Source organism: Zygosaccharomyces rouxii, assembly GCF_000026365.1.
Source record: "Zygosaccharomyces rouxii strain CBS732 chromosome C complete sequence".
Lineage (NCBI taxonomy): Eukaryota > Fungi > Ascomycota > Saccharomycetes > Saccharomycetales > Saccharomycetaceae > Zygosaccharomyces > Zygosaccharomyces rouxii.
The window spans coordinates 837,336-858,776 of record NC_012992.1 but is presented as its reverse complement, the minus strand read 5'-3'; the positions used below and the strand labels follow the sequence as shown (position 1 = coordinate 858,776).

The following is a 21,441-nucleotide window of genomic DNA, read 5'->3' as shown; positions in this document are numbered from 1 at the left end:
ACACTATGCTCAGAAATTCAACCCGATTGTATTCGCAGATTGCTAATAACTCCTTTCGCCTGACCCAATTACCTAATGGTCTTAAAGTGGCCACTTCTAGCACACCTGGTCATTTCAGCGCCTTGGGGCTATATGTTGGTGCTGGATCCCGTTACGAGACTAGAAATTTGAAGGGTTGCACACACATCCTTGATAGACTTGCCTTCAAATCTTCGGAACATGTTGACGGGAGAACTATGGCTGAAACTTTGGAATTATTAGGTGGTAATTATCAATGTACTTCCTCTAGAGAAAATATGATGTATCAGGCCTCTGTTTTTAACCAAGATGTGGATAAAATGCTGAACTTGATGAGTGAAACTGTAAGGTATCCGCTGATAAAACAGGAGGAAGTAGATGAACAAAAAATGACAGCAGAGTATGAAATTGATGAAGTATGGTTGAAACCTGAAATGATTTTACCTGAATTATTACATACTACAGCATATGGTGGGGAGACACTAGGCTCACCATTGTTGTGCCCCCGTGAGTTGGTTCCCTCCATTTCCAAATATTATTTGGCAGATTATAGAAACAAATTTTACAATCCTGAAAACACGGTTGCTGCCTTCGTTGGTGTATCTCATGAACAGGCTCTAGAGTATGCAGATAAACACTTAGGTGATTGGAAGTCGTCACATCCTCCTATTGCAAAAGCCCCTGCGGTATACCAAGGTGGTGAGACTTGTGTTCCACCAGCACCAGTGTTTGGTAATTTACCTGAACTTTATCACATTCAGATTGGATTTGAAAGCTATCCTATTGATCACCCAGATATTTATGCTGTGGCCACTTTGCAGACGTTATTAGGTGGTGGTGGTTCCTTTAGCGCCGGTGGCCCAGGAAAGGGAATGTACTCCAGACTCTACACTCACGTTTTAAATCAATTCTTCTTCATCGAAAATTGTGTTGCCTTTAACCACTCATATTCGGATTCTGGTATTTTTGGCATCAACGTGTCCTGCATTCCTCAGGCTGCTGCTTACGTGGTAGATGTCATTGCCAGACAATTTAGTAATTTGTTTGCTGATAAAAAGTTTGAATTAACAGAAGAAGAAGTATCCAGGGCCAAAAATCAATTAAAATCATCATTGTTAATGAATTTAGAATCTAAATTGGTAGAACTAGAAGATATGGGTAGGCAGGTACAGCTCAATGGTAAAAAAGTACCTGTAGAAGAAATGATTGCAAATATTGAGAAATTAACACCTAGTGATATAAAGCGTGTTGCAGAGACGATATTTACCGGTAAAGTAAAGAATTCGAACGGGTCTACTGGTAAGGCAACTGTTGTAATGCAAGGTCAAAGAGAGGCGTTTGGCGACGTAGAAACAGTTCTCAGACAATATGGTCTAGGAAACTATCCTAAACTAGAAGAAGGTTCGATTTCAAAACCAAAGACTAGAAGACTAGGCTGGTTCTAAAATTGAAAATGTCCAGCATTACCTCTTTTTCCCACATATATACTTTGTTTCTTCTTGCATAATTTGATAACATGTAAATAAAAAAAGAACTATAATAATATAAATAATACTATGCTTAATTATGGGGACCATTTGGTCATTCTATCTTCCTATTATTTTTTTTTTTTAATTCTTTCCCGACGTGAACATCAAATGAAAACTTCTTCAGTATGAGTAGCCTTTGCGCTGTTCCTACCAGAGGCTAGCGTATCGTATCTGTCTTTCCAGAAAGTGACCTCTCTTTCTAATCCTTCTACCTTATTTTGGTAATTAGCATTATCACGCATACATTTCTTTAGATCCATTTCTTGTTTTGAGATGTGCTTCTCCATGAGCATTAGTTGTTCATTGTACTGCAACAATCTTGAATCAAATTGTTCTTTGTCGGCATTAGCTATATCAATTATTTCAGTCTGATTAGCATTCTTTTCTTTCAGGTTTTCGACAAATAATTCGAGGTTTTTAACCCTTTTCATCTCTTCGTATTTTGCCTGTGTTTCCTTGGTCACCAGGTTTTCCAACTCGTGCATTTTAGATAACCATGCATCTTTCTCACTGGTATCCGCCAATTGAGTCTCTAGGAATTCAATCCTGTTATTTGCTTGATTGTTTATCTTTTCTAGAGCTTGACTCTCTTCGTCAAGCTCAATGAATTTTTGCTTTTCCTCCTTAAGAGTTGCCTTCAATAAATCTACATCGTCTTGTAACTGTTTGACCAAAGCTTCATTTCTTGCATTTTGGTCTCTTTGTAATTTCAATGTGTCTTCCAAATAACTGACATTATTAGCAATATCATGATTCTCTTGTAATGTATCTTCAAAATTAGCAGTAGACTTGACCAGTTCATCTCTCATTTTCTCCAATTCTGCCTCAAGTTGGTTTTTATCCCTAGAGACAGCCTCAACGGTTTCTGCCAATGTATCTGTTCTAAGTATCATGACTTCGAGTTTCTTTGTTAAGTCTTTCTCAGCGGCATCAGCTATATCCCGTTCATTACTCAAGGCTGCTACAACTTTTTCATAATGCTGAACTTGTTTTAAAAGCTCATCAAGCTTGATTTCTGATTCGTGAGCTAAGGACTCTAATTGATATCTGTAAGTTGAAATTTCCTTCTTCATTGCTGTCTCAGATTTCATGAAAGTGTTAAGATCTTGTTTTAGACTATCAATGATTGCGATGGATTGTGCATCTTCTTCTCTTTTGGCTAACCTTTCTTTCAAATGGGTTAAGTCTGCTCCAAGCATTTCATTGATGTCTTGAATTCTCTTAAGTTCTAGAGAAGCCTCTTGCAATTGCATCTCGAGTTCATTTTTTTCAGTTTCTCTCTGCCAAATCAACTTGTCCTTTTGTTTTATATGAGCCTTCATATTTTCGATTATAGCTGCCATGCTTTTCACATCTTCTTCAGCCTGCTTTAAAGCACGAATGTATTCCCTAGACTTGGACTCTGTGTCATGCAGATCACCAACCATACTGTCAAACTGTGCTCTTTGTTGTCTTATAGTAGCTGATAACATTTGGTTTTGACCCTCAGTAGAATGTAAATCCTTCTCTAACCTTTCAATCTCAGCAGTCAATAAGGACTCTCTGGAAGTGAACTGTTTGATCTCACTGTTTAAGTTTGCGATTTTCTTATTAGAGTCAACGAGTATTTCCTGAAGTTTGTAGTTTTCCAACTTGTGGAAACGGACTTCATCAGCATATTTAGAGACGTTGTCTCTGTTCGTGAAAATGCTACCTGGTAAATTTGTCTTATCCTTGAGCGGCACTTGACGTAGTTTATTTTCTAGAGATTTGGCGCGCTCCTCACTCGCTTCGTATTTTAGCCTGTAAATATCAGATGAAGAATCCGATCTTTGAATCTGACTAAATTTATTGTGTAGAGCAGCCACGATATTCTCGGCATCATAGCGAGCTTTCGTCTCAATATCGAGTTGTCTCTTAAGATGATCCACTTCTAAAACTAATTTTTCCAAATTCACTTCTGAAGGTTTCAAGTCTTGAAGTTCTTTATCCAAATCTATTGATGGGTTGCTGTTTTGGAGCATCTCTTTTAATTTCTTGACCTGAGTGTGTGCTAATTGTGAATCGAAAGAAGAGGAAGCCAACCTCGTCTCGGTGAATCTCAATCTCGAAATAAGATCTTTCTTTTCCTCTATCAGCAATTCCAGGTTTCGCTTGGTTTCTTCCAATTGAATATTCATCTCTTGGTAATCTCTCAATTCCTCTTCCCTCATGGGGCCCAGCTCCGTAACTGATCTGGAGCTATTTGGACGGGATGACAGCTTCTGGCTTAAGTAATGATTCAGCGAAGTTTCTTGCGCTAGACGATGTTCTAATTCTTCGACCTTGCTCTCCTCTGGGCCGGAACCATTGGTCAATGTTTGGTTTTCTTTTAGGGCATCATACTCTTTCTCCAAGTTTTGTAACTTTGTCTTATAATCCATCAATTGAGCTCTTGCATCTTTCAATTCTTGAATTACTTGATCATGTTCAGCAACGACATTATCTCTTTGGGAAGCTAATACTGACATTTCTTCTTGATGTTGATCTATTCTTTCCCTCATCCTAGTGTATTCACGCTCCTTGGTGCTAACATCACGGGTATAATTATTCTTTTCTTTCTCCAAGGTAGAGATTTTATTGTTCAAATCAGTGTTTTCCTCAACCAATGTCTTCAAACGTTTCATGGCGGCTTCGCAGTTCTTTTCCAGATTGTTCAACTTAATGTTAACGTCTTTTTCAGACGAACTCAACCTACCTCTTAAAGTAGAGATTTCCTTATCTTTTGACGTTTCATCAGCTTTCATCTTATCAAATTCTTTGCGTCTTGCACTTTCAGCAGATCTTAATTTTTCCATTTCTCTTTTCATGGCAGATTCTTGGGACTTAAGCTTTTGTAATTCATCATGAACAGAGGATTCCCTTGACTTCAGCGATACTAATTCCTTGGAGACTTGAGACTTAGACTGTTCTAAAGAATGTAAAGCCCTCTCTTTTTCTGAAACCTGGTTTTTCAACTGTTCTACTTGCTTAGCAAGTTCTGAATTTTTAGTCTCCAATTCTTTCATTTGAGCCTCGCCATTGTTAGAAGACTGTTTAATACTTAAAAGTTCCCCTAAAGCCTTTTCATGTTGTTCTTCTTTCTTCTGCTTTTCCTGTTCAATTTGTTCTTTCAATTTCGTAGCATCATCTAATTTTTTCTGTAAGGACAATTGTTGCTCCTTGGCGGCATCTAACTGTTCTTTGTGAGAACTCAATTTTTCCACTTCTGCCGCTAACATCTGGCGAACTTCCTCCAAGTCTTTAGCGGTAGAGGATTCGGTTGCTATGGCCTTATCGCGTTCTTCTACAGTGATTTTCAGCTTTCCCTCCAGTTCTTTGACTTGTTTGGCCACTTTCTTGGATTTTGCAATGTCTTGTGAAGAACTTAACAATGGTTTGATCCTTAAATAAAGATTGTACCAGGGATCTTCCATCATTTTGTTGTAAGATTTAAAAGTTTCTCCCAAAACTCTTGCCGCCCTTAGTTTCATTAACCGCTTGTTAGTTTCAAGACGTACTTGACCACCGCGAACATGAGCGTTGAGTCTAATGGCTGTGGAAAAGATTTTTTCCTCCTTTCTAGATTCTAAATCTGCCAAGACCCCAGCTTTAAAAAACAGTTTTGTGGTCCCCACTTTGTAGAGAGATGGATCCAGATGCAATGATGAGAGTAAAAACTCACTGTTCTTTTTAGCACTGCTGGAAACCTTATAATCGTCTGCTAAGATCTGGTATCTTTGGTAAAACTCTTTAAAGAAAATACGATTGGGGTATCCTTCTCTTGCTATCCTTATACCTTCTAAAACACCATTGCAACGTAATTGATCCAAAATTAATTTTTTATCAAAATCCTTAGCCTTTTTCTTATTATTTGGAATGATGCACCGTGCAAAATGTGGAGTTGTTGACGATAATTGGTCTAGTAGTGACGATAATTGTTCCCTATGGCGTATCGATGTGGTTCTAAATGATCCACCGCGTACTTTTGGTGAATCACAGAAAAACGATTTGATCATATCATTAGATGATTCTGATAAAACGTTTAATAAATGATCATTCAAAGGATCCTTATTTTTTGACAACCAACCATCGACATTGTATTCTACATCACCTGCGTAATGTTTAAGTACAAAGCATGAAGGTTTTTTAGCCCTTTTGAATTTATTTGATTTTTGATCCCAAGTGGAAATCAGTTTAGAGAAAAATGAATCATCTGAAGATTTTGGCAAAATAGATTCCTCATCCAATAGTGGCAGAACACCTGTAGGTGGACCCTTTTGTTCGATTAAATTGATGGTTGATTGTAAATCCTTACTGTAATCCACATAATCCCATTGAATATTTTCTTTCAAGTATTCGTTTTGTTCAAGTACAAACATGTAATGGTTGAAAAATTGTTGTAATTTTTCATTGGTATAGTTGATGCACAATTGTTCAAAGGAATTATTTTGGAAAATTTCAAAACCTGCAATATCTAACAGTCCAATGTAATTGGCCGTCATAGACCCATGATCTAAACTTCGATTAATTTTATCAACGATAAAGGAAAAAAGCTTTTCATATAAAGTTCTCGACAAAGAGTTGAGAATGGATCTAGATTGTTGAGCATTTTTAGACTGTGATACCCACTCTCTACCTGCCTTAGATTTTGGTTTTAAAGTAGCTGCCTTGAAATCATTCTCTTTAACACCCAAAAGTCTACAAAGAGCAGAAATATCATTTTTAATAGACGCTTGTTCCGCTCTTTCTGATAAGAATTCCACATTTCCCAAATGTAGTATAATGGATATTATTTGAAAAACATGATTGACTTCATCATCGGCAAACCCCATGATTTTAAATGCAGATGATAGTTCTTGGAAATCCTTTGCATCATCAACACCAGGAATAGAGGGATTTGAATTGCTCAGGAAACGGTAATCCTTGATTGACTTTGAGTTTATTTCTAATTTTCTCAACTCTTGAGATGAAAGACCTTGTAACAATTGATAAAAAATGTGATAATTTCTTTCCAACGGATGTTGATTAATAATTCTTGATTTCTCCAAAAGATACCATTCAATGTGAGCACCATTGATTTTACCTCTTTCATCAAATTCGATTTTAATAAATTTACCGAATCTGGAGGAGTTATTATTCCTTACAGTTTGAGAATTACCAAACGATTCTAAAATCGGATTACTCTCTAAGATTTTCCTTTCGAAACTTTCTTGCTTCGTCGACAAAAGTTTATCCTCAGAAGTAATTGACGCCAGATATTGTAATATACGTTTTGTATTTTCAGTTTTACCTGCACCTGATTCTCCTGTAACTAATACCGATTGGTCTTGCTTTACCGATAATAGTCTTTGATACGCCTCCTCCGCAAGGGCAAAAATATGTGGCTTATTATCCTCCTTTGGTGAACCATGATAGAGATTCATGTATTCTTGGGTATATATCCTTACATTATTGTAAGGATTGATTGCAACGAGGAAAAGTCCAGAATATGTGTAGATCGAATCATCTTGATATCTATTTTCCAAATTGTAAAGGACTGATGGTTCGTTTAAATGGGTCAACTCCGACATGTCGTCAACTTTATCAAAAGTTGATGGATTTACCGGGCAAACATCAACTTGTGCAAACTGTTTCTCATGACCTGCAATTCTAACTATGCTAATAGGTTTTTCTCTATTACTCTTATCTTTAATTACTTTCTCATCAATTAATTCACCTTGAACAAATACTTTATCATCGTCTGGAACCCACACTATTGACGATTGGTCAACCATACTGCCCTGAGAACCTGCTGAAAAAGGTTGACGCTCAGATGCAACGCTGTTATGTTGTTCAAAGAGGGCTCTTGTCATAGCATCCATGCTAGAGGTTGATAAATTATTTGACTCAATTGATTAACTTTATAGAATGTTTGTAATACCTAATTCTGTAATTCTGTACTTTTCGATTGTTTACTCACTTGCCTCTTTTGGAAAGAATATTAGATCTGTCTGCAAAAAGTTCCCGGGCGGGTAATATCACGTGGATTTCAGACCGATGAATATTGGTATTAAAGACATAAGAATGTCTACTTAGAGGTTTTATACATATTTTGGCTTTATTGTAGGCTTGTGGATTCGAAATGAGAATTATGGAGAATAGCAAAAAGAAGCTATCCATCACATGACTTATTAGCCGCTGTCGTCTTGTACGTTAGCCGCTGATGGATTAGGGCTCTCCAAAAGAGAGATAGGGCAAAAATAAGAATCTACTCCTCTTGTAAATGAAGCAGAAGCGTTCCAAGGGGTTAGCAATGCATAGCTCTTCTGGAATATTCTACAGTATCCTGTTCTGGGTCCAGGGCTGATTAACGTTTAGTAGGTAATATGTTACTTTGACTAGACCAAGACCTACAAAAAATTGAAATTTTAGAAGCACCATGGAGAACTAGACTTCGAGACCGAAACTATAATGATTCTCGAACCATTTCTCTAGTCTTCCAAGCATTTACTTCCAGAACTCTTAAAAAGATAAAAGAAACGAGTCATGTGACTTATACTCTAACATAAATCATAATAGCAAAGCCTCTCACTTCTACGATATTCTATACTCTTTCTAATCTTAGCCAGGGTCAGTTCTGGCCCGTTCCAAACAGCTTCTTTACTACTGGTATTCATCATTAATTTCTACTTTCTGACAAATATGACTGACTGTAACCCACACACCAATCCCTTCAGTACCGTACACCACACTTCTGTTTCTTTTTTTCATTTAAAATTTCACAATCGTCCGGTCGTCTTCGATGAAGCGACGCAAAAATGAAAAATCGACCTGATTCCATTGGGCTCATCGCATGTTATCGCCCTTTTTCCAGTACGGCCCCCAGGAAGTGAAAAATTGTCGTACGTAATACTTAAGAGTTGAAATTTTACTTCGTAATTTACAGTGATCTTAGAGCAGCACAGTAAGATAAAATGGTATGTTAGATGTGATGGGTTCATTAACTACGATAAACCCTTGAAACCCCCGCCTGTTGTGGTTCGTTTTCCGTGTTGTACAAGTTACTAACGATGATTTTTCACTTTCTTCATTTCAATAGGTTTTAGTTCAAGATTTGCTACACCCAACTCCAGCTACTGAAGCTAGAAAGCACAAGTTAAAGACTTTAGTGCAGTCTCCAAGATCCTACTTCTTGGATGTCAAATGCCCAGGTTGTTTGAACATCACCACCGTCTTTTCTCATGCTCAAACCGCAGTGACTTGTGAATCCTGCTCTACTGTGTTGTGCACTCCAACTGGTGGTAAGGCCAAACTTTCCGAAGGTACTTCTTTCAGAAGAAAGTAATTTAATCAGAATCTTTCTGGAAAGATAGAAAATAATAATCTAAATCTATGTTTAGTAGTGTAAAAAAATATACATTAGCACGTACGAACTGTGATGGAAAATGAAAGGGAAATCTCGAATTGCATGAGCGTCTAAAACTCGGATGTTTGTGTATTCGTCGTGATTTTGACTTTATTATATAGATTTAAAGTTCACATATATATATAGGTAAAGTTTTGTTGTGTTTGAAAACCATTGAACGCGTGAGGCTGTTGCCAGTACCGGGGTCGTTTGTTTTCTTTATTGTTGTTCCTCTTCTATGTACAAGTTCCATTTATAAATAATGCGAATCAATCTTCTCTCTTCTTATCCTTTTTGCCTCTATTACGTTGGTATTCATGAGCCAAAACTTGTGCCAATGTATCTACGTCACCATTTTCGCCATGGGTTATTTCGTTGTAGACTTCAGAAACTTCACGATCTTTTCTCTTGGCCTCTCTCTTCTTCTGTTTAATCAATTCCTTTTCAATTGCTTGGAATTTAGCAACATTGAAATTAACAACACTTTTCATCTTTGTCTTGGCATCTAACCCCCAAAGGTCACCTTTACTCGCCTTACGTGCGTCGTGGTAGGCCTCCTTACCGAAGGATTTTGGTACAATCCACTTTTCCAATTCACCTGATGAACCACAGAGATCCATTGTAACATGGCCCTTACGCTTTAATGGTTGCTTTATTATTCTTGGCCATGTAGATTGGGTATTGTCACCTAGGGATCCGAGCTCGTAAGTAGTTTGAGCTGAACGTTGCGTTTCGATGTCTTGTAAAGTTTGTTCATCCGTACTGGAGCGTTCCACAATCAAATACGAGTAGTTTAAAATCTCATAATTACGTCCATTAGGTCTACCTGTACCGGGTTTAGCTAAACCCTTTTTACCAATACCATCAGTGGGCTCCTGCCATGGCGTCGCTAGCATTTTACCCTTTTTATGTTCCATGGTGAATTTAGGTCTTGTAATTGATTTTTGGAAATTACAAAACTTTAGATTCTTACCTTCTGGATATTCGTAATACTGTGGTTTGCCAATCTGCAATGGACATTTCCTGTGGTGAGGACAAGGTGCAATAATCTTTAAATGATAATTGTTATTTTCATCACCTCTTCCCTTCTCGGCTATAGAATCCATTAACTCAGGCTCGAATTCAAGTTCTTCGTCTTTTACTGAACCGAACTGCTCATCAAGTTCTGCAATCAACCTTTGCGCTTCTTCCACTTCTTCACTATTCGCACCCTTTTCATATTCTACGCTGTAATTCTTGGATGATCCGCGGTTATATGGTCTTGGAATTTTACCATGCTCATCGGGATAATTTTCTGGTCTAACCATAATTTGTCTAGCACGAGCGATTGTTTCAAAACCCAACGGATTACCTCTTTCAACAATCACTAGATGTCCACCAGGAGCCAGCATACTTAGATAGTGCTCTAAATTAACATCGATTTGGATCGGGAATCGTTCTTCACTTTTCAATAACTGATGCGTTAGAATGATTAAATCGTACTGCCTTGAGCTTGGTATCGTATCTCTTAGTTTGGTATTAATTTTAATCTTTTTAGTCATCACTTCACCAACTAATTCATCCTCTTCGTTAATGTCATCTTGTTGCTGTTGTTGTTCTTCTTCTTCTTTTAAAACATCTTGTGGAATTTCATTTATTTGTCGACTCAGTATAATTTTGGCTTTTTTCTCCATATCTAAATGTCCTAAGATCACTGCTTCCTTTAATTCTGGTTGGAAATCGTTACCCATAAGATCGTTTAATGCTACCATACCTGTAGCAGGACCATACCCGACGTCTAATATTTTCTTTGGTTGAAAATTTTGAGCTCCTACCCTTTTCCTAAGTTCAGCTAAACTTTGATATATGGCACCATAATTTTGTAAAAAGATTGATGCAATGTGAGAATCGACTTCCATCTTTGTTCTTGTAGGTCTATGCACTTTACTCTGGCGCATCTCCACAAAATACTGAGATGATAATCTTCTTGTATTATTTGGAATCTGTAAAGACAAAATGTGGTTATTAATGGCTTTAGAAACGTTGGTATCAAGCCCCAGTTGACCTCTATAAGTTCTTGCTACTAGAGTTTGTGGAGTCAGTCTTGCCTCTTGGGAATTTTTGCCCTGTACAGGTTCACCTGATTCATTTCTATATCCAGAATCAATATTTTGGGCAAATAATGCATCTCTATCAATCACTTGTGAATCATTTTGATTCTCATCAACTACTTTACCGTGGTAATTCCCATTGTTAAAGTCAATATTCACACTCTTGAGAGTATCCTTTGAGAATGTGGAACTGAGTCGATAGCTTGACCAGATCCTTAGACTTATCGATCTAAGCATGAACTTTTTTGTTGGCTTTTTTACCTCTTGTGAAGATATTCAATACTAAGCACATCGCATCTCATCTCATCTCTTCATTTTTTTTATATCCATATATGTGCGATATCAAAGAAGAGCCGAAATTTTTCAATAGGCCATATTGTAAAATATCGAAGATATCGAGGAGATCGACCAGAACAGTTCTGACCCATATATCTCAGTGCGTCATGGTTAGTAATGCAGTATTAGTAGCGATTATTCTGGTGTTAATAACAACAGCTTTATTTACAATTCGAACTACAAGTAGTGGTTTGATTCCAGTGAGCAATGCCAGTAAAGTAACAAATAAACAACCAACTTTTATCATAGCAGGTCCATCTGAGAGTGGCAAGACTAGTTTATTTACACTGTTGACATCTGACTCGCTAAGACCTTCAGTAACATCCTTAGAGCCCAATGTAGCTCATGATTTTAAGATCCCAATTACAACCAAAACCTTTACTGGCAGATTGATAGAATTCCCAGGCCATTTAAAACTACGCAACAAATTGTTTGAAACTTTACAAAATTCTAGTAATATTAAAGGATTGATCTTCGTTGTAGATGCAACTGTAGACCCAAAGGAACTGACATCGACAGCGGAATTTTTATTCGAAATTTTACAAGTTACTGAAAGATTTCCTAATGGTGTTGATATTTTAATAGCTTGTAACAAATCTGAATCCTTCACCGCAAGACCACCTTTGAAAATTAGATCTGCTCTTGAGAAGGAAATTGAAAGAATCATTATTAGAAGGCAAAAATCTTTGGAAACTGTGAATGGAGCTGAAAAGACAGATGATGATGGGAATTTGCAAGATGAACCACAAGTCTTCAATTTAGGTTTAAAGGATGGCTTCAAATTTGAGTCTCTTGAAGGTAATATTGATGCTGTGGAAGGTAGTGTAATAAAGAAAAACATTGACAGATGGGAATGTTGGATGGATGAAAGAACGGTTAATTAGCTTAATTCTTTTTGCATCTTGGTATTCATGATTTCGTAACGAGTTCTATTTCATTATTAAATAGTAATAGAGATCCTAAAAATGTACCTATAAGAGTAAATCCTATGATTAAAAGCATAATAGGTAAATAAACTGCATAAGCACTCGGTAGCGGGAAAAGCGCAGTTTTACCATCCAATTCAAATACTGGTAAGAGTAGCCATATGATATAATAGATAAATGCACTTGTAAGAAGTAGAAATCGATTCATGGTTGAATCTTCACTCGTTTTCATATCTTTGCGTAGTAAAAGCCTAGAAGATTAACCGTATCTTAGGTACGTAAAACTTGTATTCTAAGATGATAGATAATGATGACCTTCCTTAGCTCATCAGGTGTTTACTCTTCTTCTTCCATCAGCAAGAAACAAATAGCTCGTGTGGCGTAATGGCAACGCGTCTGACTTCTAATCAGAAGATTGTGGGTTCGACCCCCGCCATGAGCTCGTTTCTTCTCATTTATCCGTGATAGTTTAATGGTTAGAATGGGCGCTTGTCGCGTGCCAGATCGGGGTTCAATTCCCCGTCGCGGAGATTATATTTTTGTAAATTTTTAATGGATTTATCAAATTGGTATTAGATGGGCCATGTCTCTGTAGGTATGTGCCTTGGTTGTGAACTAATAATCGACTTTCAAGCTTGATTCGCATGTCTTCTATGTAGACTGACAGTTCGAGTTCCCGATAAACGTGAATACCTGAACTAAAATTGCAAACAATACTTCAGACACTCTCTTGTTAAGATTAGATTTCAAGCAATGGTGAGCTTTCAAGAGTTCTTGAGTATATGTAGGGGATTCTTATAATGGTTCGCATCAATACAATACACGTTAAAATGTCAAGAATAGACTACAGGAAAGAACCACCTTGTAGTTCCTCGAGGAAATCCTGTATGTAGAATTCATGTATCGCCATCGCATCCTCTATAAATCTTTCTGGGGTACGTCAATCTTTAAATGTTCGATTGTAGTGACCTTTTCTTCATTATTGGCAAATTTTTCACTTTAACTCGCTTTAAAGATCAGTTAACAAGATGAACACCGTTAAGATACTACATTAAAGAGAGAAATAAGAGGCTACTGTAGGTCCATTCATTTGTCATGAGGTGGTCTGCTACAGATTTTCAATCTCTATATTATTCCATTGAATCAGGAAGCTTTGATGAATCATTATTTCAAGAACTTTTAACAGATTTACAAAATTTAAATCTTAATGAGAACAAATTGAAGAATGCCAATAGTAGGTCCCAATTGGAAAAGGGAGAATTCACATTGGAAAATGGGAATACTTACAAGGTAAATGAACAGTTTATGGTAGCAGCTATAAATTTATCCGATGAATTGAACCTCGATGAATTAGTGGTTTGTGAATTAATTTTATCTGATCCTTCTACAGGTGATGAAGAAAATGATGATGAGGTATCCTTAGTCAGTGCTGGTAAGATTCAATATTTTTTAAGAAGGCAATTTATTTTACAAATCGTTGCGTTTATTGTTAACTGTGCAGATGCTGATAGTCCAGTTTACAAGAAATTGAATTCTAATGGGATTCTAGCATCTAAAATTTTGGAATCATTCAAGTTCATACATGTTCAATTGGCAGATATTAAACAGTTTGTTAATAGAGCTCAGATATTGGATAACTACACTGCATTGTTTCAACAAAACGTGAAATTTAAAAGGGATTTCTTACTGAGAGAATACGACGTTTTGAGTCAAATCCTTTATGGATTGGTCGACAATAAAACACTACTGAAGAAGGACTACATTTTACAGATATTAAATGTTGCATCTGAACTTGATGCAAACGATTTTTTCATAATATATTACTTACCAGCAATACTACATGCATTCCATGAGTTACACAACTTCCAGGATTCGGAAGTGAAGGAGCTCCATTCGCATTTCATTAAGGAATTGAAAAATGAATCCATCTATGCAAAACCAGTCAAAGTCGCATTAATCTTTGTGTTCTTAGCATATTTCATTGGATGGTGTAAATTGGATCCAACAAAGAGAGCGGATCTTTATGATTTTCCTAGAGATGTTGATGAACCAATGACTGCAGCAGTTGAATTGGGGGCTATCGAACAGTTGTTGGTCTTTGCAGCTGATACTTCAGAGGTGGAAAAGGATAAAAGTATGGATCTCTTTTACGACTTGAGATCGCTTTTAGAAAGACACATCCCCAGGTTAGTACCGAAACAATTGCTTGACAATGAAAGAGAGTTGCAACAGAATAACAATTTTATCGTTAACACTGAGAATACAAACAGGGGTAATGGTAGTGTTAGTAATAGTTTCCAACGCGTTGTCTTGTCTGAACAGACTCAAGGGTTTTTCCTTTCAACGTTTAATGAAGCACTAAGAACAACAATTGCCGATTGTGCCTTTTTGTTAACCAAGATTAAGGATGCAGAGGAGGATTCTCTGTTGTCGGGAGAAGATCTTGACTTGGACGACATATCGATGAAGGCAGATTTAGAAAGGTTTTTCCTGACAATATATTTCTTTTATTCGGCAAGGCCAGAATTTTCGAAAGTGTTTTGGCAAGATAAAGAATCCAACGCATATGGCTTTATCGAATGGTCCGCTAAATGTACCGATAACCTCATGAGGTCATGTTTCTATTTGATGATTTCGAGTCTTTCATATGGTTCAGAAAATTCCCTGAGTGTCTATCATTATATTGGCGGCAACAACAGTGTGTCCTGGCAAATAATTGCTCAATGTATCAGTGATTATATTTCCAAGATCAATAATTTGACAGAAAAGGTACAACTAAGGCAACAAAAGCAAGAGTCAGAAGAAGTCGATTTGACAGCTGTTGCATTCGAAGAAGGCCTCAATGAGGAAACCGTTGTCTTCATTTCACCATTATTGACACTTGTTGGGACAGTGGCCCAAAATGTTGATGAAGAGGTTAAAAAGTCATTATCAAACCTCTTTGGTGATATCCTATTTGAGTTTGCTCGACTAGAGACACCACTGATTGGGGCTTGTTTTAAAACCCTGAGCGAATTGGTTCCCAAACTAGAATCAGAAAGATCCAAATTTTGGTATTCTTTGGATTCATTTGTCTTTAAAGACACAACTGTCACTTCTCTGCCAGATTCTTACAGAGATATTTTCAGTTCCTCTTTGACGAATTTCTCAGAGGTTGTTGGGTTTTTACAGCTTTTCAATAAATTAATATCCATCGAATCCAAAGAGGAAAATAGTGGGCACATAATATTTGGTAAATTGGCATTCCCAACTAAACTTGGTGCTAATTACCGTAAGGCGGGGGTATGGCCTTATTTTGACTACATCTTCAATGAAGTGTTTGTACATTCAACTAAACTGCACCATACTTTGAACGTTAGGTCAATCCAACTTCCCATACTTCAGATTATTGAACAGGCATTGTATTCCTTTGATTATAGCGTAATCTTAGACTCAATGGCTGCTGGTGTTAATCTCGATAAATTGGTGGATACAGAGGATTTCTTCACTTATATTCAGGAATGTCCTGCAACGGCTGCGTTTAACTATATCTTCACGGAGAAGGTTTACAAGTGTCTTTTTGAGATTGGAGATGTGGGCGTTGATCAGTTGTCAATCGATTTGGAACATGGGGCTGATCAACTAGAATTAATAGACCTTTCTGTTAAAATCATCAATGACGTTCTTACTTATCAAGAAACTTATATTGAGGAACTGGCGCCTATATTTATGAGACATGGTAGAAGTGATTATTTTGTACCCAAGGATTTTGGTCTACATGGTCTACGTTCTTTTTACGATGCTATATTTTTCAATTTACCATCAGTTGCGCATTTTGGTCTATACGTAGGAGTGGATGATTACCTTCTGGCCTCCAATTCATTACGGATATTGGATAAGATATCTTTGCGTCATTCCAGTGAAGATACTCAACTCACAGTGAAGAACAAGTTGCTAGTTATTTTCGATTCAGTCGATGAATCCGCTAGAATTAAAGATGCTTTTATTTCTCAGGTAGAAAGGCCTATTGAAAGTCTAGAGATGTTGACACTCAAATTGGAAGTTTTAGACTTCATCAACAACAACTTATCGTACACTGGTCGAAAGTTTACCGTGGCACATTTGCTTTTAGGGTTCCAAGTTACCAATATTTTATCAGTCGGACCAGATTTATCGACATTTATTGGTTCCCAGACTTCACTTTTGAACTCTCTCATTTTACTTCTAGAATCTTCCCTACAATCCATGAGTGCCGATAGGATTGATTACGCTCCAATGAGACTTGCTGCTGCTGCTTTGGAGATCATTTTGAAACTTTGCAGGAATCCTTTAACTTCGGGCGTGGTACTAGACTACCTCGCAGAGAGGCAGCTATTCGAAAGATTGATTGAGCTCGATCTGCAAATTGACAGCTTCACCTCTTGGGACGGAAGATTTTTTGACACTAAATCCCCTGAACATATCAAGGATTTTGTACAGAGCGAGTCCATTGGATCTTTGCTCTCTTTTCTGGGTTATAGGAACTTTTTCCTGCAATATATGAGTTTAGTGATTCATCGCTTGTCTACGAGTGGCCGCAGATCTCAAATCAATTCTCATGTCGATTTACTCACTTCCAACTCCATTTATTCAGCGAAGATATTTTCTTTCCTAGATAGCCTGAATTTTGAGGATTTACCGCTTGATTACAACTCCATAAAGGGATTGAGATTATTTGCTAATCTTCCACTGAATTTGGAAAAAGTCACATTCAAGATATGCTGCTCAGGGAATATTTTTGATTTTAGTGAAATTCAGTCTTTAATGAATTTGTCTGAGAGGGTTTATGTGAAGGAACCTTTGGTCAACCAGCTGGTTACTGATGGGACTCAGGTTGATGGTATTGTCGAATGTGCTCGAACTGAATCTTCGATTATTCGCTCTTGCATAACAAGTTATTTGAGTCGCAAGTATTTCATGGAACGTCAATTAGCTATTTTGCATTCTTGGGTCCAACTGGTTCAAATTATTGTATCGGATGGTGAGCTTTCACCTTTGACTCGCTCGAATTTTATCTTGGAAATCTTCGGTACAGTGGTCCCCAAAATCAATGATTACCTTGAATTTGATATCTCATTTTCAGAAGAGCTGGTTTCATTGGCGGTGTTTTTGTATGACGTTTACCAGAAAGATCGGATTTCTATTGATAATTATCAGACGGTGGATAATAGGTTGTACACTCTGTTCAAAGTTTGTGTCCAGGGTATCAATTCGCCCCTTTCATCCTTTTCTCTCAGATCTGATTTTTACGTTCTAACCAATAATTACCTTGTTAGAATGTTGAAAGATTCCAACTTGGCTAAGCAGGTATTGCGAGATTTGAAATTGAATTACGAAGTTTTGGTGGAAATTATTTGCAATGATGCAATTTATAGTCAAGGAACAAACAGAATTACTAGCATTTTCCTATTGGATTCTCTCATTCAGTTGGGTAATTTGAATAAGGAAAACTTCATACTCGATTCTCTGGTGAGAAATACACAATTACTTTTGATTATTCGTACCATTAAAAATGTTGACGCTTTACTATGTTCTCCATCTGAAAATATCAGTATTGAAGATCTTCTTTACGAATTAACGGCATTCAAGAGTATACTTTACCTATTGATTCGTATTGCAGAAAGCAAGAATGGTGCACACGCATTAATACAAAACAAATTATTTCAAGTTATTGGAGATTGCTCATTTTTGCAAGTAGATCCAGACTTAGGTTTGGAGTTAGTTTTTGATGAGATGTCCGTCAAGAGCTCCAATTTACTAAGAGTTAACGTGAGTTTAGACAGTTCTCTATTTTTGGGTAAAGAAACTGATGGGATTTCTATGTTTGAATTACTCGTTCCCGTTTTCCAACTGATTTCGGCTGTGTTATTAAGTATGGGCAGTTCTAATCAACCTGTAATCTTCGAGGTGAAGAAACTTTTGGTGAAGTTTAGAAAACTTTCTTTGGGTATATTGAAGAGGGACGCTTTGAAAGATATAAACTCCAAGTATCGTCCTTCAGTATCAAGCTCTGAAGGATTGAAGCAGATGGTAAAACTGATTGTGATGTTATGTACATTGACAGGCTATCATGGGGAGGAGAAGCTTCCTCAAGTATTTTAAAATTGTAATAGATAGATAATTTGAATTCGCATTAAATAAAAAGGATAACTGTAGAATTTCTAACGTTAGACAGCTAACAATCTACAACTCTTGGCAATATTGATTGCCATGCGAAATATTATTATACAATCAGTAAATAAGGAAATATGGACAAAACATGAAATAATCTAATATGGTTCAACAGACATTATTTTCCAAGGAGTTTTATCTTTTGGTCAAGAACGGATGAATTATTGTCTAATGACTTCAAAGCATCTAAATGTGAATTTAGAAGCTTGACCAATTGAGTGTTCTCATCTTTACCACTTAAGTTGATTGTAGTAGCCTTATTGAAAGTGTTACTAACTTCGTTAATTTCTGCAATCAATGAGGACAAATTTAAAGAGAGAGAATTCAAGTTTTCATCCAAAGTTTCAGCGGTGCGGTATGCTTGTTGTCTCTTTTGGTCATTATTGTTGGCGGCAGTCCCACCAGCTGTTAATAGGACATCGGACAGCAGTGTTTCTGTTTTCCTTTCATAGTTGTCTAAGAAAGCCTCTAAATCGTCTTGTTGTCTCTCCACGTATTGTAGTGATTGGTCTATCCTATTTTGAGTTTGTTCAGCGACTAAGGTGTCTGAATATAATTGACTGATTTGCTCACCACCTTTGACTAGTGCTTGATCCCATTGATTCACCTTCTTAGAGTATTCGTCGAAGTGAGTGGCACATCCGGACAGTTGGTCTGTCCATTTAGTTATTAGATCATCTAGTGTCTTATTATCGAGAGACACTGGACCCACTTCAGTGAGTTTAGTCTTCAATGGATCACTTTCAGTCTTGGAAGCAGCAGCATCCTTTGCGTTTTCTGGTTTTTTCTCATCCTCCTTCTTTACACCAAATGCAAATCCGCCGGCTGTTGTAGTACCTGTCGCAGTGTCCTTTGGCTTATCCTTCTCATCTGCCTTAGCACCGCCGAAAGAAAACCCGCTAGCAGGTTTCGAAGTGTCAGTTGCTGGCTTACCGCCAAAAGAAAACCCGGAAGAAGACGAAGGAGTTTTTTGTTCATCTTTTTTGGAACCAAAAGAAAGTGCAGGTTTATCTTCACCTGTTTTAGCAGGTTCATCCTTCTGACCCCCAAAGCTGAAGGCAGGTTTTCCGTTGGTGTCGTCTTTCTTTGTTGCACCGAAACTGAAAGAAGGTTTATTATCATCACCAGTTTTATTAGAGTCATCCTTCTTTTGAGCTCCATCAAAGCTAAATGCAGGCTTGTTATCAGCAGGCTTTTCAGATTCGTCTTTCTTTAAACCGCCACCAAAGCTAAATGCAGGCTTGTTATCAGCAGGCTTTTCAGATTCGTCTTTCTTTAAACCGCCACCAAAGCTAAATGCAGGCTTGTTATCAGCAGGCTTTTCAGATTCGTCTTTCTTTAAACCGCCACCAAAGCTAAATGCAGGCTTGTTATCAGCAGGCTTTTCAGATTCGTCTTTCTTTAAACCGCCCCCAAAGCTAAATGCAGGTTTTTTATCAGCAGGTTTATCAGACTCATCCTTCTTCAGACCACCACCAAAACTGAAGGCAGGTTTGTTATCAGCAGGTTTATTAGATTCATCTTGCTTGGCACCAAATGAAAATGAAGGTTTATTAGTACTCTCTTGTGAACTCTTTTCAGATTCATCTTTCTTAGCACCAAACGAAAAGAGTGGTTTAGCTCCACCAGCAGGGTTAGTTTCATCAGTCTTCTTAGAGTCAAACGTAAAGTTAGGTTTTTCAGGTTCCTTCTTTTCATCGGCCTTAGCTTCTGGTTTGCCAAATGAGAAGGCATTTGGTTTTGCTCCACCGAAAAGTGTACTGGTACCAGTCTCTTCCTTTTTCTTTTCCTCACTTTGAGAGCTGGCAGTGTTGAAGGAAAACCCAGTACTACCGGAATCCTTTTTGTCACCTCCAAAACTGAAGGCCGGTTTATTATCGTCTTTTGCTCCAAAGCTAAATGCTGGTTTGGTGGTATCATTAGAATCTGTTTTGTTACCAAAGAGTGAACCCGCTGGTTTGTTGTCTGTACCACCAAAGCCAAAGGAGGGTGCTCCAGTATTTCCTTCTTTCGTGGGACCACCACCAAAATTAAATGAAGATGTCTTGTTATTATTGTCGTTGTTGTTGGTTGTGGTGGTAGTGTTGGCGGTTGTGCTACCAAAGCTTGCACCTAAACCACCCGTACTATTATTCGATTCGTTATTCTTACCAAATGAAAATCCAAAATTACTAGGTTTATTCTCTTGATTTGCAGAAAACGCGCTACTACTACCTGAAAAAAGACTTGGCTTTGGTTCCTCCTTCTTTTCTAATGGCTGGTTATTAGTAGCTCCAAATAGTGGCTTGCCAGATCCAAAAGGTGCGGAATTTGCGTTACTCTTATTATCTAATGAAGATGATGTCCCCAGGGTAGATGTGCCACTACCAAATAACGAAGGAGGATTAGTATTGCTCTTATCATTATTGTTATTGGAAAATGGCCCAGATGCACCTGAAGAGCCGAAATTAAATGAAGGTTTAGTAGCTTGATTTGCATTACTGGTACTATTACTGTTGGAACCAAAAGTAAATCCTGAACCGCTATTACCTACTCCTTGGCCAAATGTAAACGCAGAGGATCCATTACCGGTGCCATTGCTACTGGACTTATTGTCGTTGTTGGCACCAAAACTGAAAGAAGATCCATTGTTATTAGAATTTGTATTCTGACCGAGGCCAAAGCCGGCACCATTGGCATTGTTCCCAGATGAAAAATTGAATAAAGGCTTGTTCTCAGACTTGTTCGGTGTATTGAAACTCACTATAAAAATATGATGAGATCTCCGTTAGTAACATTCTTATTATTATTGTCTCTATTTGATCTTATTTCTTACTTAAAAAAGGCCTTCTAAAACAGAAAAAAGAACCATTTATAGCACAGAAAGAGATCTATAAGTAAATACCATCTAGCAACATACTTTTGAAAACAACTAGCCTGTTGTGTGACTGGTGTGATGGAATTAAACCCCCCTACAACGGTTCTTTATT

General features: G+C 37.4%; 8 protein-coding genes and 2 non-coding genes across 10 annotated transcripts; 6 read left to right on the top strand and 4 right to left on the bottom strand.

Annotated features, from left to right (window-relative positions):
• Window positions 1–5: 5 nt before the first annotated feature.
• MAS2 (mitochondrial-processing protease subunit alpha) lies at window positions 6–1,463 on the top strand (the record flags this gene model as incomplete). The annotated part of the gene is made up of 1 exon (XM_002496080.1): window positions 6–1,463. One exon carries the CDS (start codon window positions 6–8, stop codon window positions 1,461–1,463), a length of 1,458 nt encoding a protein of 485 aa, XP_002496125.1.
• Window positions 1,464–1,651: 188 nt separating this feature from the next.
• MYO1 (myosin 1) lies at window positions 1,652–7,408 on the bottom strand (the record flags this gene model as incomplete). The annotated part of the gene is made up of 1 exon (XM_002496079.1): window positions 1,652–7,408. One exon carries the CDS (start codon window positions 7,406–7,408, stop codon window positions 1,652–1,654), a length of 5,757 nt encoding a protein of 1,918 aa, XP_002496124.1.
• Window positions 7,409–8,500: 1,092 nt separating this feature from the next.
• On the top strand, window positions 8,501–8,871 carry RPS27A (40S ribosomal protein eS27; the record flags this gene model as incomplete). Its single annotated transcript, XM_002496078.1, has 2 exons — window positions 8,501–8,503; window positions 8,626–8,871. 2 exons carry the CDS (start codon window positions 8,501–8,503, stop codon window positions 8,869–8,871), a joined length of 249 nt encoding a protein of 82 aa, XP_002496123.1.
• Window positions 8,872–9,200: 329 nt separating this feature from the next.
• On the bottom strand, window positions 9,201–11,258 carry RSM22 (tRNA methyltransferase RSM22; the record flags this gene model as incomplete). The annotated part of the gene is made up of 1 exon (XM_002496077.1): window positions 9,201–11,258. One exon carries the CDS (start codon window positions 11,256–11,258, stop codon window positions 9,201–9,203), a length of 2,058 nt encoding a protein of 685 aa, XP_002496122.1.
• Window positions 11,259–11,353: 95 nt separating this feature from the next.
• SRP102 (Signal recognition particle receptor subunit beta) lies at window positions 11,354–12,241 on the top strand (the record flags this gene model as incomplete). The annotated part of the gene is made up of 1 exon (XM_002496076.1): window positions 11,354–12,241. The coding sequence occupies one exon, from the start codon at window positions 11,354–11,356 to the stop codon at window positions 12,239–12,241; it is 888 nt and encodes a 295-aa protein (XP_002496121.1).
• A 25-nt stretch (window positions 12,242–12,266) lies between these two features.
• Window positions 12,267–12,515, bottom strand: ZYRO0C10978g (uncharacterized protein; the record flags this gene model as incomplete). The annotated part of the gene is made up of 1 exon (XM_002496075.1): window positions 12,267–12,515. The coding sequence occupies one exon, from the start codon at window positions 12,513–12,515 to the stop codon at window positions 12,267–12,269; it is 249 nt and encodes an 82-aa protein (XP_002496120.1).
• Window positions 12,516–12,653: 138 nt separating this feature from the next.
• ZYRO0C10956r lies at window positions 12,654–12,725 on the top strand. Its single transcript has one exon. It is a non-coding gene; the product is annotated as a tRNA-Arg (tRNA).
• Window positions 12,726–12,741: 16 nt separating this feature from the next.
• Window positions 12,742–12,813, top strand: ZYRO0C10934r. The gene has a single exon. It is a non-coding gene; the product is annotated as a tRNA-Asp (tRNA).
• A 565-nt stretch (window positions 12,814–13,378) lies between these two features.
• On the top strand, window positions 13,379–18,403 carry NUP192 (Nup192p; the record flags this gene model as incomplete). The annotated part of the gene is made up of 1 exon (XM_002496074.1): window positions 13,379–18,403. The coding sequence occupies one exon, from the start codon at window positions 13,379–13,381 to the stop codon at window positions 18,401–18,403; it is 5,025 nt and encodes a 1,674-aa protein (XP_002496119.1).
• A 187-nt stretch (window positions 18,404–18,590) lies between these two features.
• On the bottom strand, window positions 18,591–21,372 carry NSP1 (FG-nucleoporin NSP1; the record flags this gene model as incomplete). The annotated part of the gene is made up of 2 exons (XM_002496073.1): window positions 18,591–21,214; window position 21,372. Coding segments are annotated over 2 exons (2,625 nt in total).
• Window positions 21,373–21,441: the final 69 nt, after the last annotated feature.